This window comes from Coregonus lavaretus, assembly GCF_964263955.1.
Source record: "Coregonus lavaretus genome assembly, contig: HAP1_SCAFFOLD_224, whole genome shotgun sequence".
NCBI lineage: Eukaryota > Metazoa > Chordata > Actinopteri > Salmoniformes > Salmonidae > Coregonus > Coregonus lavaretus.
The window spans coordinates 100,424-115,528 of record NW_028158475.1 but is presented as its reverse complement, the minus strand read 5'-3'; the positions used below and the strand labels follow the sequence as shown (position 1 = coordinate 115,528).

General features: G+C 42.8%; 2 protein-coding genes across 2 annotated transcripts; both read right to left on the bottom strand.

Annotated features, from left to right (window-relative positions):
* Positions 1-2,564: 2,564 nt before the first annotated feature.
* Positions 2,565-8,861, bottom strand: LOC311123976 (ATPase GET3). The gene is made up of 7 exons (XM_084198195.1): positions 8,700-8,861; positions 7,817-7,964; positions 7,198-7,346; positions 5,899-6,049; positions 5,427-5,534; positions 3,361-3,558; positions 2,565-3,232 (listed from the first exon to the last, which is right to left on the bottom strand). The coding sequence occupies exons 1-7, from the start codon at positions 8,840-8,842 to the stop codon at positions 3,104-3,106; spliced, it is 1,026 nt and encodes a 341-aa protein (XP_084054321.1). The 5' UTR covers positions 8,843-8,861; the 3' UTR covers positions 2,565-3,103.
* Positions 8,862-11,823: 2,962 nt separating this feature from the next.
* LOC311123950 (protein N-terminal asparagine amidohydrolase-like) lies at positions 11,824-15,070 on the bottom strand. The gene is made up of 10 exons (XM_084198164.1): positions 14,728-15,070; positions 14,475-14,577; positions 14,254-14,319; positions 14,049-14,160; positions 13,909-13,982; positions 13,747-13,800; positions 13,194-13,247; positions 12,999-13,096; positions 12,565-12,678; positions 11,824-12,360 (listed from the first exon to the last, which is right to left on the bottom strand). Exons 1-10 carry the CDS (start codon positions 14,806-14,808, stop codon positions 12,190-12,192), a joined length of 927 nt encoding a protein of 308 aa, XP_084054290.1. The 5' UTR covers positions 14,809-15,070; the 3' UTR covers positions 11,824-12,189.
* Positions 15,071-15,105: the final 35 nt, after the last annotated feature.

The window sequence follows — 15,105 nt, the reverse complement described above, 5'->3', positions numbered from 1 at the left end:
GAGAGGCAAATATATTTATGTATGAGAGTCCAGACTGCAGCATTAATGGTTGCCTTGCATTTGTATCCATTCCATGCAGTCATTAAAAGAGAGACAACCGGCAGAATTGTGTCCAGAGCTTTCCCTTCCCTTCCAGCTACACCTCACCAGAACACAACGCAGAAAGGTACCTGTACAGAACCGGTTACATTTAGCCTTTGCGAAAACATCTAGTTCGATGGACAAATTTAGGACAGATATGAGAACAATTATATTACTTCTAGTCTACTGTTGTGCAGTGAGTGGATCTTTGGGGTGTTTGCAGGTTCAGGTTAATCAACAATCCCCGCGCTTAACATTGTTGCCGGGCACTGGCAAAACCCTTACATATTTCATAGCCTAATAAATCTTTACAACCTTAATATTCTCTACTAACCATTCCATGTCCATCGTTGGTAACCCATTCGGCCGAGACATCATACAGTAAAAGAAGGCAGCAGTAGAGGGTATTCCTTGGATGCTGGAGCCTCAGCAGTGCGTTCAATGGTTAGAGCGCCCCGGGGTAAATCCCGAAAATGGGAGGGAGACCGAGCTCGTTAGTACATGCTCCCTACTGGGAGAGCGAGCTTCTGCACAGTGCATTTGAAATCGGTGATGGACCACAAGCGACAGGCCACCGAGAGGTACACAATGTCAAAAGCGCAAGTGTGTAAAAACAAGAAAAAAAAACACATAGCCTTGGAAAACTGGAAATAGTCATAGACTGCCACTGATTAAAAATCACTAAACCATGTAACAGTATGGCAATATTTATTAAATTGTGCATATTAGAAAGTTTGATGCATTATATTTGTGTTTTGATCGAGGCAAGCGTTTTTTTCCAGTCCATTGACAAATTTGAATGAATTCTACAAACCACTGTATCAACTCAATGGGAGGCTTGTTGTTTGCAGGTTCTGAGCATAGAAGTCACCCACAAAGTCAGGACCTGTCAAGGCGAATCTGTAGTTCAACAAGGCATGCTGTACTGTAGACCATCCATGCGTGTCCCGGCTGCATCTTGGGGCTGCCTGCTTCCTAGAGCACTACTTAGGGGCTACTTGGGACCCAATCACAGTGTCTGTATTGTAGTTTGTAACATTATTTGGTTATGAAAGCTGTGTTAATAAATAAAAACACAAGTAACCAAAAATGCCCCTGCGAATTAAACATGTTTGTGTTTTATTTTTTAACTTTAACATAATTGCCTAGGGGGGAAATATGCATAACTTGAAGCATTAATACCATTGCATGGACAAAATAAAATCTAAGGACCCTTCCAAGACTTGTCTTGCTGCTGCAGAGATTATGGGGCTATAGTTGGAAGTATAATGACCACTTTTTATGTGGTGTGTGTATATCTTCAAGACAAGTCAAATTGACAGCTAGTGGGACATTTTGCATGTGGATGAGAAAGAAAGAAGCTGTGCCAATTGTGCACTAATGCAAAAATGCAGGCAACACTTAAAAATCCAACACTCAATGATGTCTAAATATGACCTAAATAATGAACCAATCTTTCTTTCAACAGGGGACCAATCAACATTCAGTAATCAATTGTATATTATAATGCACTAATAAGGCATTCATTAAGCCAAGTAGCCATCTAACATCACTCGGTGTACCCGAATAGAGAGCCCTCTACACAACAGACAGAGTGTATCTGAAATGGCACGCCATTCCCTATATAGTGCACTAATTTTGACCAGGGCCCAGGGCTGCCATTTCCAACACAGCCAGGGAGAAAGAAAGGATGAGGTGGGGGGGACTTAGCCTGGTTAAACCAGAGTGAACACTGCACTCAATGGTAGTCAATGGTGAGTGCGGCATTCAGTCTGGTTCAACCAGGCTAGAGGGAAAAGTAGCACTTTAAAAGCTTTATACAAAGACTGCTGCAGGGACCTCCTATTATAATCAGAGTTAGGAAAACAATGAGATTGGCATAAAATAATTACAAGTAGCCATCTGATACTGTAGATTATAGATGAATGACACTGCCCAGTGATCAATAAATATAATTTCTTCATCCAAGAACTGAACTAAATATAGGTGTGGACATGCTATTTACACCATAAACACGTGGTGCGTGAGAACATTTTGGTCAAATAATATAGTTAAGTATGTCCATGCTATTATTACTCAATTATTCAAATGCCCTTCTAAGGCTGGTCAGTGGACTGATGGGACAAAAATATAACATGATCTGAAAACCCCTACCCTTCCCTCTAGGCCTATATCCCTCTTCATAGTGACTATTCACTCTGCGGTAGTAAGACCTCACCCTGCATAACACACCCACCTTCATCCAAAACAGACACAAAACTTTCCCACCACTCATATCATTCTCCATTCCCACAATGGAGGGCATTAAGAAGTCAGAATGTGCATCCAAAATGGCACCCTATTCCCTATATAGTGCACTACTTTTGACCAGGGCCCTGGTCAAAATGTGTGGCAATGCACTAAACAGGGAATAGGGTGCCATTTCAGACGCAAACCAAACCGACACACTCCAATTAAATGGTAAAAACCGAAGATGCAGTCGATCGTCTCAAAGCTGTTTTATAACTGAAACACACAGCAGTGGCACCAGACACCAAACTTAGCCATCAAGGATACTTTCACTTGTACATTACTGAGGCTGGAATATGGAGAGAAGAAGAGGATGGAGAGAAGAGGAGGATGGAGGGAGGCAGAGGAGGAGAGGAGAAAGGGAGAGGGGGGGCCTTGAGTGTTCCTCTGGGAAAAGTTAAATGCTTTAGGAATAGTTCATCTTTTCCCTGGTGAGATATGAGAATGGTATAGATAAGAGTGATAGAGAAGATCGAGAGAAATCACGTGTGGATCCTCCTTTCTCTTTTAGACTGTAGGCCTACAACTGGAGCAGGTGGTTGTGTGTCCTTGTGTTCTCCACCCCCAGTATGTGTGTGTGTGTGTGTGTGTGTCATTCTTGCTGGAACGGTGTAGGTTCCGAAGATGAAGAGGATGGGGATGGTCTTGCTGAGTTGCTGTAATGCAGGAGTGAGGCTGGGGTCAAGGGGATGGAGATGGTGAGTTCAGACTGCGACTGGGTGTCAGAGGTCAATCACTTGGTAGGGGGGATGTAGGGCTCCAGGAGTTGCATTGAGAAGGTGTTGACTTTTTCGGCCCCCCGTACCTCGTGGGGCAGCAGCGGTAACTTGATTATGTGGAAATCTTCATATAGATCCTCCATCTGGGACAGAGAATAGAGGTTAGGACATAATTTTAGGGGATAGGACACCACTTTAGGGGCATATCACATGGTGACAGACAACTGCTAACATGAAGAATAGTTATGCAGTGCTTTTTTCTCTCTCTTACCTGGTCCAGGTACTTGGACTGGATCTTGTGGCGGGCCTCGCACATCTTGCATGGCCGGTCTGAGTCGGGGAACACCAGCTGGTTGACGATAATGTTGTGCGTGTCGATGCGACACTTGGCCAGCTCCTGGATCAGACGCTCCGTCTCGTACAAGGACAGGAACTCGGCGATGCACACACAGATAAACGTTGTTTGTTCCTATGAGGGGGGGGGGGGCGAGAGGCGTCAAACACAAGTAGAGACATAGACAGTCACTATACTGACTCCAACAACAGTAATTAACACACAATACTCAGTGACAATACTCCAATAACTCCATATAGTGAAGTAGAGTGGTTATCATTCAAATGAACATAATGTAGGTGTATATACAGTGGGGAAAAAAAGTATTTAGTCAGCCACCAATTGTGCAAGTTCTCCCACTTAAAAAGATGAGAGAGGCCTGTAATTTTCATCATAGGTACACGTTAACTATGACAGACAAATTGAGAGAAAAAAATCCAGAAAATCACATTGTAGGATTTTTTATGAATTTATTTGCAAATTATGGTGGAAAATAAGTATTTGGTCAATAACAAAAGTTTCTCAATACTTTGTTATATACCCTTTGTTGGCAATGACGCAGGTCAAACGTTTTCTGTAAGTCTTCACAAGGTTTTCACACACTGTTGCTGGTATTTTGGCCCATTCCTCCATGCAGATCTCCTCTAGAGCAGTGATGTTTTGGGGCTGTCGCTGGGCAACACGGACTTTCAACTCCCTCCAAAGATTTTCTATGGGGTTGAGATCTGGAGACTGGCTAGGCCACTCCAGGACCTTGAAATGCTTCTTACGAAGCCACTCCTTCGTTGCCCGGGCGGTGTGTTTGGGATCATTGTCATGCTGAAAGACCCAGCCATGTTTCATCTTCAATGCCCTTGCTGATGGAAGAAGGTTTTCACTCAAAATCTCACGATACATGGCCCCATTCATTCTTTCCTTTACACGGATCAGTCGTCCTGGTCCCTTTGCAGAAAAACAGCCCCAAAGCATGATGTTTCCACCCCCATGCTTCACAGTAGGTATGGTGTTCTTTGGGTGCAACTCAGCATTCTTTGTCCTCCAAACACGACGAGTTGAGTTTTTACCAAAAAGTTCTATTTTGGTTTCATCTGACCATATGACATTCTCCCAATCCTCTTCTGGATCATCCAAATGCACTCTAGCAAACTTCAGACGGGCCTGGACATGTATTGGCTTAAGCAGGGGGACACGTCTGCACTGCAGGTTTTGAGTCCCTGGCGGCGTAGTGTGTTACTGATGGTAGGCTTTGTTACTTTGGTCCCAGCTCTCTGCAGGTCATTCACTAGGTCCCCCCGTGTGGTTCTGGGATTTTTGCTCACCGTTCTTGTGATCATTTTGACCCCACGGGGTGAGATCTTGCGTGGAGCCCCAGATCGAGGGAGATTATCAGTGGTCTTGTATGTCTTCCATTTCCTAATAATTGCTCCCACAGTTGATTTCTTCAAACCAAGCTGCTTACCTATTGCAGATTCAGTCTTCCCAGCCTGGTGCAGGTCTACAATTTTGTTTCTGGTGTCCTTTGACAGCTCTTTGGTCTTGGCCATAGTGGAGTTTGGAGTGTGACTGTTTGAGGTTGTGGACAGGTGTCTTTTATACTGATAACAAGTTGAAACAGGTGCCATTAATACATGTAACGAGTGGAAGACAGAGGAGCCTCTTAAAGAAGAAGTTACAGGTCTTTGAGAGCCAGAAATCTTGCTTGTTTGTAGGTGACCAAATACTTATTTTCCACCATAATTTGCAAATAAATTAATAAAAAATCCTACAATGTGATTTTCTGGATTTTTTTCACTCAATTTGTCTGTCATAGTTGACGTGTACCTATGATGAAAATTACAGGCCTCTCTCATCTTTTTAAGTTTTAGAACTTGCACAATTGGTGGCTGACTAAATACTTTTTTTCCCCACTGTACATCTCAATGTTTTCCTAGAGCAATGATGTTAGGAAAAGCATTGTTATGGAGGTGTGTGTTTCTAAATGGGTCTGTGATGGTCTGACTTACAGGGTCTTTGAACTGCTCACTGACAGAGCGGATGACTGGTAGGGTCTCCTCCAGCTTAGAGGCCAGCTGGTCCGCGTTCATGTCCCCCAGACCCAGCATGTTACACATCTACGGGGGAGAAAGAGAGAGCGAGCGAGAACTAGAGAGAAGGATCATGCACAAGTGGCAATAATAAGAGAACTGATGCTACCGTAGGCCTCGACAGACAGACACAGACAGCAACTCTGAACAATACCAACAGAGCTTAAGGCTTAACACTGAAACAAATCAACAGTCAGCAGGCCTTACCTGTGAGATGAAGGGGCTGATCTGGTTTAGGGTCAGCAGGCCTTACCTGTGAGATGAAGGGTCTGATCTGGTTTAGGGTTAGCAGGCCTTACCTGTGAGATGAAGGGTCTGATCTGGTTTAGGGTTAGCAGGCCTTACCTGTGAGATGAAGGGGCTGATCTGGTTTAGGGTCAGCAGGCCTTACCTGTGAGATGAAGGGACTGATCTGGTTCTTGATCTGCATGAGTCGTCCCAGGCCTCTCTCCACTATGGTGGGGAAGTTGAGCAGACGTAGCGTGTGGCCAGTGGGGGCAGTGTCGAACACCACCACAGAGAAGTTCATGCCTTTCACTAACCTGAACAGAGAGGAAAAGAGTCTGACTGAGGAACACTGTGGAATTTGTCAATATAACCTTATTAACCCTCTAGTTTCTAAGCTGGCAGAGGGGGGGGGGGGGGGGGGGTTCTACTAAGCTAACATATAGATTTGTTTTAAGATGGCCATACCAAGGATAATTGATTTTTAAGACCCCTTAAGGCAGGGTCTCCCAAACTTGGTCCTCGCTATAATAACAGATTCACTACTTGGAACAAATAGTACAAAATATTATACTAAGGAAGTTTGTTCTAAAGTGTCTGTCCTATATCTGAGAGATATAAGAAAGATCTATTTTTATAAATAAAAAAATACATGTATTTAACTCCTTATTTTAGGCACTAAACTATCTCCATATATACTTCCATTCATTTTTTAAACTGGTACAGGGGACCTTCAGACAAGTCTTGTGAGGCTTGTGGGCGTCCTAGAGACATTTACGTGTTTGTGAGAGACTCACTTTCCCACAGAGGGGTCATATTAGTGTGTAGCCCAAACTGTTTGGACGCTACAGACAGAAGTTGGCAGAAGAGGCTGTACCGACTTCAGGTGAGTCCCGTGACGCTTGTGGGGGGTCATAGAGCAAAACGGAGAACACCATCGTGTTCGCGAGAGTCTCATAGTTTGCAGGCCAAACCGTTCAGACACTACAGACATTCGTGAGAAGATCGATTTTCAGGATGTCTAATGGTCTGACAAACACGCTCTAGCTCTGCCACCTTTCACCGCAGGTGAGGAAGGGCGATATCGGCGGATGCGCTGGATTGAGACTCAGCCCATGCAAAAAATATCTCTAGTTTAAACTGACAGATTTTGATGGGGATTTTTTCTATTATGGCCGTGGAAATTGTAGGACAAGGGTTAAGCTAACCCAGATGTATGAATTTGATTCGGGTGACAAAGCCCAATAATATCAGCCCAACTAATTCCTACCACCACAAGTACAGACCAACAGCAACACTATCATCCATGGATATGGTGCATTCTATCACAGAAACTGAACATAACCAATGATTGACTGAATTTAAATAACTTTTAAAAGCACTCAAAGCATAACGTGTATCGATAACTATGTGGATGGCCATTAAGTGTTGACTTCATGACCTCGGTGTGTGTGTGTCTCCATACCTCATGACCTCTGCGTAGCTCATGGCCTCATCGATGCCGGGGAAGGCGCTCATGGCCTCCTGCATCATCTTCTTGCCCATACTCAGCATGTTGTCCTCTTCAAAGAACTCATCTGGGAGCTCCGCCACGCCCAGGCTGGGATCAATCTCCTGCAGGAGCGCACATACACACACACACACACACAACAGACACACACACACAGAGACACACAGACAGACAGACGTCAGGGCAAGACACAGGAGGAAAGAAAAATCGCCATCTTAGGGAAAAACAGGCTTTGCTTACAATACTTTTTTTTATACTGATGACTAGATTGTCTATTTCTATTGTGTATGTGAAACACTGACACTATTGTGTGAATCAAGAGTTTACAGTCACATGTGATGCGTGTGTCATTCTCCAAACATAGCTGGCTGAATGTCACCCTCAAGTCAACATAGGCTCCTAAGTCGACTTCTATTAACATATTTGTGAGGAGGTAGTCTGACAAACCAGCTCTTTGCCTCTAATCATTCTCAAAACCTAGTAAGAGAGTGCAAACTGCAGAGAGCAACATCACCAGTCTGTAGGGTAGACAGAAAAAACTATGGCAGAGAGACTGGGTCTAAGGCTGACATACCATAGCAAAGAGGTTCTCGTAGCCCTTCACTTTTGTGGGCACCTTTGAGAACTTCTGGTCGAAGGCATCTGAGATGTTGTGGGCCGGATCGGTGGAGATGATGAGCACGCTGTCGCGCACCGCAGCCAACTGGACAGCCAGACTGCAGCTGTGGTGGCAAAGGACACACAGATACATTAGCACACATAGACAGAAATGTCATGAGCACGCACAGACAGACTCATGACCACAGACATGAACACTGATAGACAGACACATGAACACTGACAAACAAGACAGACAGTTACCTTCTTCAACCCTTCAGTTAGAAACATTGTTATACGTTACAACATTAGTAACATGATGTCTTCTCAATTCAACTAAAATCAGTTTCACATGAAACTGACACATTTAACCACCGAATTTTGAAATTGGTGCCTGAAAGTGATGGTCCATGTTGAGTTGATGGTAGTATCTAGTTAAAACTAGCTAGCTACATAACATTAGATAGATAACTGAGTTTGCTAACCTGATGTTTGCTGTTTATATCAAAGATTGTTCAGAACTGTTTCTAACTCGCTGGATTGCTAGCTAACATGTAGCAAGTAATGACAGTCTCATGAATTTGACAGCTAGCTGGCTAGCTATTGTTGTCATTTTAGCTAACCAGCTTTCTAGCTAACGTTAGCTCACTGTGTTTTCCACTGAAATAAGAGCTACGCTGATGGTAAATTACTGTCAATAAAAATAAATTTAATTGAACTTCGGGCTAGTGTTAATGTATGTAAACAAGGTACACTACCTAGCTAGATGGCTAGCTAGCTATACTTGGCTAGGGCTAGGCCATTCATTTTGCTAGTGACGTTAGCTAATAGTGACAAAGCACTATTTCGCATCGACCTACCTGCATGTCGTTTTGCCAACACCACCTTTGCCTCCAACAAATATCCATTTCAGAGATTTCTGCTCTATAATGTTTTTCAATGTTGGTTCTAAAGGCTCCACATCGGGCGCATCTTCAAATTCTTCTTCCAATGAAGCTGCCATCTTGTGTGAACAGGTCAGCAAATGGGATGTACCAAATAATAACAACAGCTGGGTAGAAAAAAGCGACCCTCTTTTGGGCTGTACCAAGTATTCTGGTAAATTATCATATTCACCAAATACATAATATGAATTATGGCAAGCCAATTACTTTGAATAGTCTACAGTCTATTATCTCTTATTATAAACTGGGTGGTTCGAGCCCTGAATGCTGATTGGCTGAAAAACGTGGTATACCATGGGTATGACAAAACATTTATTTTTACTGCTCTAATTACGTTGTTAACCACTTTATTATAGCAATAAGGCACCTCGGGGGTTTGTGATATATGGCCAATATACCATATTGTGAAAACCTATAATTACAATAAAACGGCTATAATAAAGTTACAATAACTGTATAGGCTAAATAGCTTAGAAATCAAAATGAATTTAAAACATATTTTCAGCAAATAATCTAATCAAAAACCACATTTAAAAACTAATAATTTATAAGAAACAATAAAACAATGGATGGATATTGAGCAACAAAGACACAGGAGGCCCATCTATTAGGAATTGTTGTTTTTATTCCACATCAGGAATAACAGTAAGAGAACACATTAAAAGACATACAGAGCTGCCTGGCCATAGGGGAGTTCTTACAAATGCTTGATAGGCTGGTCCATCTTCAGCCCAGTGTAAATTGTTAGCTTTTTTTTTGCACTGAATAACTATTATTTGGCTGGGGTCCTCAAAGGGAAAATGAGCCGGTTTGTCTTCCAAATTCAAAATACATAAAATACATAAACATGGGATAATAATGAAAATAATAATTTAAAAAAATATATATATATTTTTTTTTAATCTTCTTCTTCTCTGAATTTCTAATAGACTAGACGCCGTGTTGCATATTGCTGCCTTTCGCAGGTCGGAGTGCGGATTGAACATTGGTAATAAAAAACAAAAGGGGCAATGGGAAAATCTTAAATTGCACCACCATCTAACCCTGCACCTATACACTATCCCCCAAAACCTACCACCCCATCCCACTACTTTGGCCCTAAAATATCCTAAACCAGGGCGTCGGCATGGGAGGATGGAACACCTTCTCTCAAAACTTCCTGTAGATCTTCTGCACTAAAATCTCTCACACCCAAATATTTCTCTGCTGCAACTACCACATCTATCTTCTGTGATTTCTGCTCCATCAGTGCAGTTGATCACCATGGCTATGAACGCAAGACATCCAACCTTACTAAAACTCATCCACTCTGGATTATTTTAAGCATTAGTGTTACATAGTCAAAAAAGTGAATTGTTAATACAGTCGTTTCCTTAACATGGTTCATCATGGTAATGTCTTTGGTGGCCCTAAAAAGTTTCAAGTTGATAGGCCACTGTGAAATTAATTCACAAAGCAATTCAATGGACCCGTAAAATTATTAATAACTCAGCCATCTCTTAACCAATCCCTTAGTTTTTCTCTAACTAAATTAAGAGATGTGCCACATACCCGTGTTATTTGACTCCTGCTTCATGTGAATATGTTTTTCAAAGGTTTTCCAAAATGTCCAAGATTGAGGAAAAATCGATACTGACAGACCTTAGTTCTTGATGCAAATGTGAGTCATGGGCAAGCGTTTGAAAGTGGGCGTTACTAAATAAGTGGGAGGATCAACATAAGTGAGTGTATGGAAACCTAACAGCTAATTGGCCAGATTGGTTGCCACTCGATACCTTTTTGCGTGGCTGTTTGCTGCTTCCTTGTAGCATGCTGCTTCCTTGTAGCATGCTGCTTCCTTGTAGCATGCTGCTTCCTTGTAGCATGCTGCTTCCTTGTAGCATGCTGCTTCCTTGTAGCATTTTAGCTAAGTCTAAACATTTTCCTAACATTAACCTCATTGTCCTTACCTGCTACATTCATTCTCCTAACCTGCTTAGCTAAAATGATACAAATAAGCAGCAAGCAGCCACTGTTCTGAGGGCAAAAGGGGGTGAAACTCAATATTAGGAAGGTGTTCTTAATGTTTTGTCCACTCAGGGTACATCTACAGCTACTGGATAACATGACTACACCAGATAATAGCATAGTAGGACTCAGATGAACACATTGTGCAATCCAACAGGCCGCGTGGGTGCAGACATTTACCCACACAAACATCCCAACAACCATCAGTAACAGAGCGAGACAATACGTCCCAAATGGCACCCTATTCCCTACATAGTGCACTACCTTTGACCAGAGCCCTATGGGGCTGCACAATATAGGGAAAAGGGTGTCATTTGGGATGAAAAATAGAGCTCCGCCTGTCCTGTCTCTTCACCGGGGCCAGCCAGTCAAGTCAGGTTAACAAAATTAAATGTTTATTTTTGGGGTAATTTTGGCAGAAATGTTGCAGATGGGGAGGTTGAAGTCCCTAGTGAGACACCATGGGAGAATGGAGGGATGTATTGCGAGAAGAAATGGTAGAATTATGATTTCATGGGAAAGATGGGTTGATCTGTGGCTGTCTGAAGGTTGGAATTGATGAGTGTTGAAGTAAGTATATACATAAATGTACAGGGTAAAGGTCCTCCAATCAGGGGTGAGGGTGGGGATGTGATTATTGTATGTTCTGCTTTTCGTTATTTATGTTTTGTGGTTTGGCTTCATGCTGTGAGCGGTGTGTGTGCTGGTCCTGGTTGTTATGGGTGCGCTCGCTTCCATGCCCACCCGGGAGTCGGGCGGGGCTTGGTTTTTCCCGCCCTTGGAAAATCCCTTTGGGCCAGGGGCGGGGCCTTGCTGGCGTCTCGAGGTGGGTGGGGGCGAGTGCACCCTCTGACCAGAGCACCCACTGACCAGAGCACCCTCTGTGGGAGCGGATATTTGTATTGTTGTTTTAAAATAAAACATATATAAATAAAAAATATTTAAAGTCTGGTAAACTACGAGACAGACAGTCCATAGATATAGCACTTGGGTTCAATCCACATACCTCTGTACTGTACATAGCCACCACGGATAAATCAAATACTATTTTATTTGTCACATGCACCGAATACTACAGGTGTAGACCTTACCGTGAAATGCTTATTTACAAGCCCTTAACAAACAATGCAGTTTAAAGAAAAATAAGAGTTAAGAAAAATATTTACGAAATAAAGTAAAAAATAAAAGAGCAACAATAAAATAACAATAACAAGGCTATATACAAGTGGTACCGGTACCGAGTCAAACAAACAATAACAATAACAGATGTGCCGCCCACAATGGCATAAGGAGGAGGGTCACAGTGTCTTGTCTTCCAGAAGTTAAGGAGTGATTTCATTTCCGGGCAGATTCCATGGAAAGTCAAAGTAAAGTGCGTTGGAGAAGAGACTCAAGCCTTTTATGTCTGGTTAACGTTCTCCCAGTCCCCTTGCTCTGTCCTGCGGTACTGCTGGGGCTGTCCTCCAGGGAAGACGCTATCTGAACTGGGGTGCTCCAGGAGGAACTGGATGGTGGACTTGATGTGCTGGACAAAGTGCGGAGGCTCAGCCATAGGGGACGTGGATAGGTACTGGTCGGGAAAAAAACAGGGGGAGTAACATATCACAGTGTGTATACTGATAATATACTATGCAACATTCATTGTATAAGTGTTGACAGAAACAGGGACTATAACACACTAGAGGTTGTCAATAAGGTTTTAAAGGGACATATAACTAAAGTTCTAGTGATTATGGGATCAATATTAGTAATGTATTATTTCCTTACACCTTACCTTTAAGATGGTGTCATCGTCTTGCGACAGCCAGAAGGAAATATCCAGATTCGGGGACCACTTACATGGGCCTATCTTCACTTCTCCTTTGCTCGAGTCATATATATCAGCCATCTGTGGAGATATAATTACAATCTTATATGACTGTCTGATGAAATGTAGTTAGCAAGTCACGTATGGGTTCTATCCAGACACTCCACAAGCCATTCAATGTGTCATCTTTGATCTTTCTTTATATCAATCCTTCATGTAGTGTCAGAGATGAAGTGCAAGAGCATAGACAATATATCAGTAGACAGGAATTCTGGTTCTACTTGTCGGTCCAATTAGAGCAGGCCCCAGCTAAAATTGCTGACAGATTTTGCCAATCTGATGCATAGTGGCTCTATGACATCAGCCTATTTAAGGTTCTATATCTATGCGCAAGTCTTTACCTGGCCCCCAGTGAAGGTCCGTGCAGATCGCAGCTCCTCCGCGGGTCCTTTGTAAGGGAACGAGGCAGGGAACACCTCCCCTGTTTTCATATTTATACCTGCAGACACACAGTCACAACACACAGTCAATGCCATACTATAAACTGTGTGTGACACAGAGGTGATGTGATTTGCAGTGTAGATACAGTATAGTACCTATTCCATACACCACTGGTCTGTGCGCTCCGTCCACTAAGCTGTCATTCATCTCTGCAAGCGGAAAGAAGAGAAAGAGTCTTGAGATAGGTAGGGGCGGAGTCAGATATATAGAGTTGGGCCAATGTGGTTTCTGTCTGAATGTTCCGAGAGCCCCACTTTCTCCTCCATAGCCTTTGCGAAGAGATAATTGACGCTTCCGCGTTGTGCTGTTTATTTCGGATTGTTTTCAAAACCTATGAAGATGTCCACTGAAAGCAGATATGCAATTTGTTGACACCACAACACAGTATAGACTTGGATACACATGACCCCGAATGCGAATCAATAAAAACGTCTGTTAAATTCGCTGCTCTGTTTTGCTTGTTTACAGCGGGTCATTTCAGAGGGAATTGTCAGAGGCACCAACATATAGAGAATAAAGGCTAACATGGCAGCCGTTCTAAAACCTGGCCAAACTCTCTACATATATGGCTCTGGGTAGTATAAAGAAACACACAGGCTGAGAGAGAATATAACAGTCTAATAATCAGACAATAGTGTAAACATGTACCTGTGATGCAGCAGGTCTCTAGGTGAATATCCTCTTTCTGTCTCTGGAAGGCCGCTGCAAAACACAATAGAAGGGTTGTAGTTTCCCTATGCAGCCTGATAATGGTGTTGCTACTTTGACAGTTGCATTCAAACAGGAGGGAAGAGAAGGAGCTTTACGTACACAATAGGCTAAGGCTGAGTTTGTGGGACGTCTTTGACTCATCATCAAATCCTCCAACGAGGTGGAGCTCCAGCCTGAAGGAAAAGAAGCAAGGGGCCAATTACGTGTGTGTGTGTGTGTATGTGTGTGTTATCTCTTACCTGCCCTCCTTGGCAGGGTCCTTGCTCAGAGATGTGACAGCTTTGACGATGAGGGGAACCTCACTCCACGTGCTGGAGCCATCACAGTGAGCAAGGCAAGCAGCTCCGCTTCCTACAAGATGGTACAAATGCAGACATTATGAAGCTCATATTGTGATGCTACCATAGTATCTACAAACATACATTAAATAGAGAACTGTAGCACCTGTGTGTCGCACCAGAACTAGGTGGCAGGTGGTTGCATCATCAGAACCAAGGACAGCGACAGAGTCTGGAGAAACAGAGGGACATATTTCGTCATGGTCCTGGATACTGTGCCGGGGATTTTTTACTACAATTTATCAGTGTAGAGGTAGCCTATGGACGCAACAATATACTATGTTAAGCTAGGCTGACATATTGATTTAACTATAGGTTTATACTCACTGTCCGCTGGTGTTGTGGCTGCAAACTCTCTTTGCTGTATGTATAGGAGGCACTTTGGGTCGACATCTACAATCGTCTTGGACCTAAATACTCGGGCGTTTTCCTATGGTATAAAATAAGAATGGAGTAAAACGTCAATTCAATATTGCATGAAAAGCAAGTGCTATTTTACTTAATGGTGATTAATTCCACCAAGAACGACTTGCTTACGATATGACAGCTGCTAGCTTGCTTGGCTAACTAGTTAACTTACCTGTAAATGCGGATATCTGGCGAACAAATCGACTGTCGAACCTGGTCGTTCGATTCTTCTATTTTGTATTAGCAGAGGCATTTCTTCCTATAATCTAAATCTACCTAATATAATTAAATATTTATCGTCGCGAAACATGAAAACTAGACATATTACACAAGACAGACGGCTAGCTAGCTTTCACTTCCTGGATCCATTTTCTTCTTCTTTGGTAGGCTTTCTCCTCAAGAATGTCACTTACTGCCACAATATGAATTACTGCCACCAACTGTACAGGAATATTATTAGTGCATGAACACTAGAAAATTGAAACGTACGCTACACAGAATTCCCAATTTGCTCTACGCTCCTTTGCTACGAAACGTGCATGTTGTTCGT

What these genes read in the sequence shown, in the direction of transcription:
- LOC311123950 (XM_084198164.1), bottom strand. Translation starts at nt 14,808, where the DNA reads ATGCCTCTGCTAATACAAAATAGAAGAATCGAACGACCAGGTTCGACA. An exon ending in GACCCTGCCAAGGAGGGCAG is followed by an intron (nt 13,983 to 14,048) that starts GTAAGAGATAAC and finishes CTTTTCCTTCAG; the next exon opens with GCTGGAGCTCCACCTCGTTG. An exon ending in ACTCAGCCTTAGCCTATTGT is followed by an intron (nt 13,801 to 13,908) that starts GTACGTAAAGCT and finishes TGTGTTTTGCAG; the next exon opens with CGGCCTTCCAGAGACAGAAA.
- LOC311123976 (XM_084198195.1), bottom strand. Translation starts at nt 8,842, where the DNA reads ATGGCAGCTTCATTGGAAGAAGAATTTGAAGATGCGCCCGATGTGGAG. An exon ending in ACGAGAACCTCTTTGCTATG is followed by an intron (nt 7,347 to 7,816) that starts GTATGTCAGCCT and finishes GCGCTCCTGCAG; the next exon opens with GAGATTGATCCCAGCCTGGG. An exon ending in AGCTACGCAGAGGTCATGAG is followed by an intron (nt 6,050 to 7,197) that starts GTATGGAGACAC and finishes CTCTCTGTTCAG; the next exon opens with GTTAGTGAAAGGCATGAACT.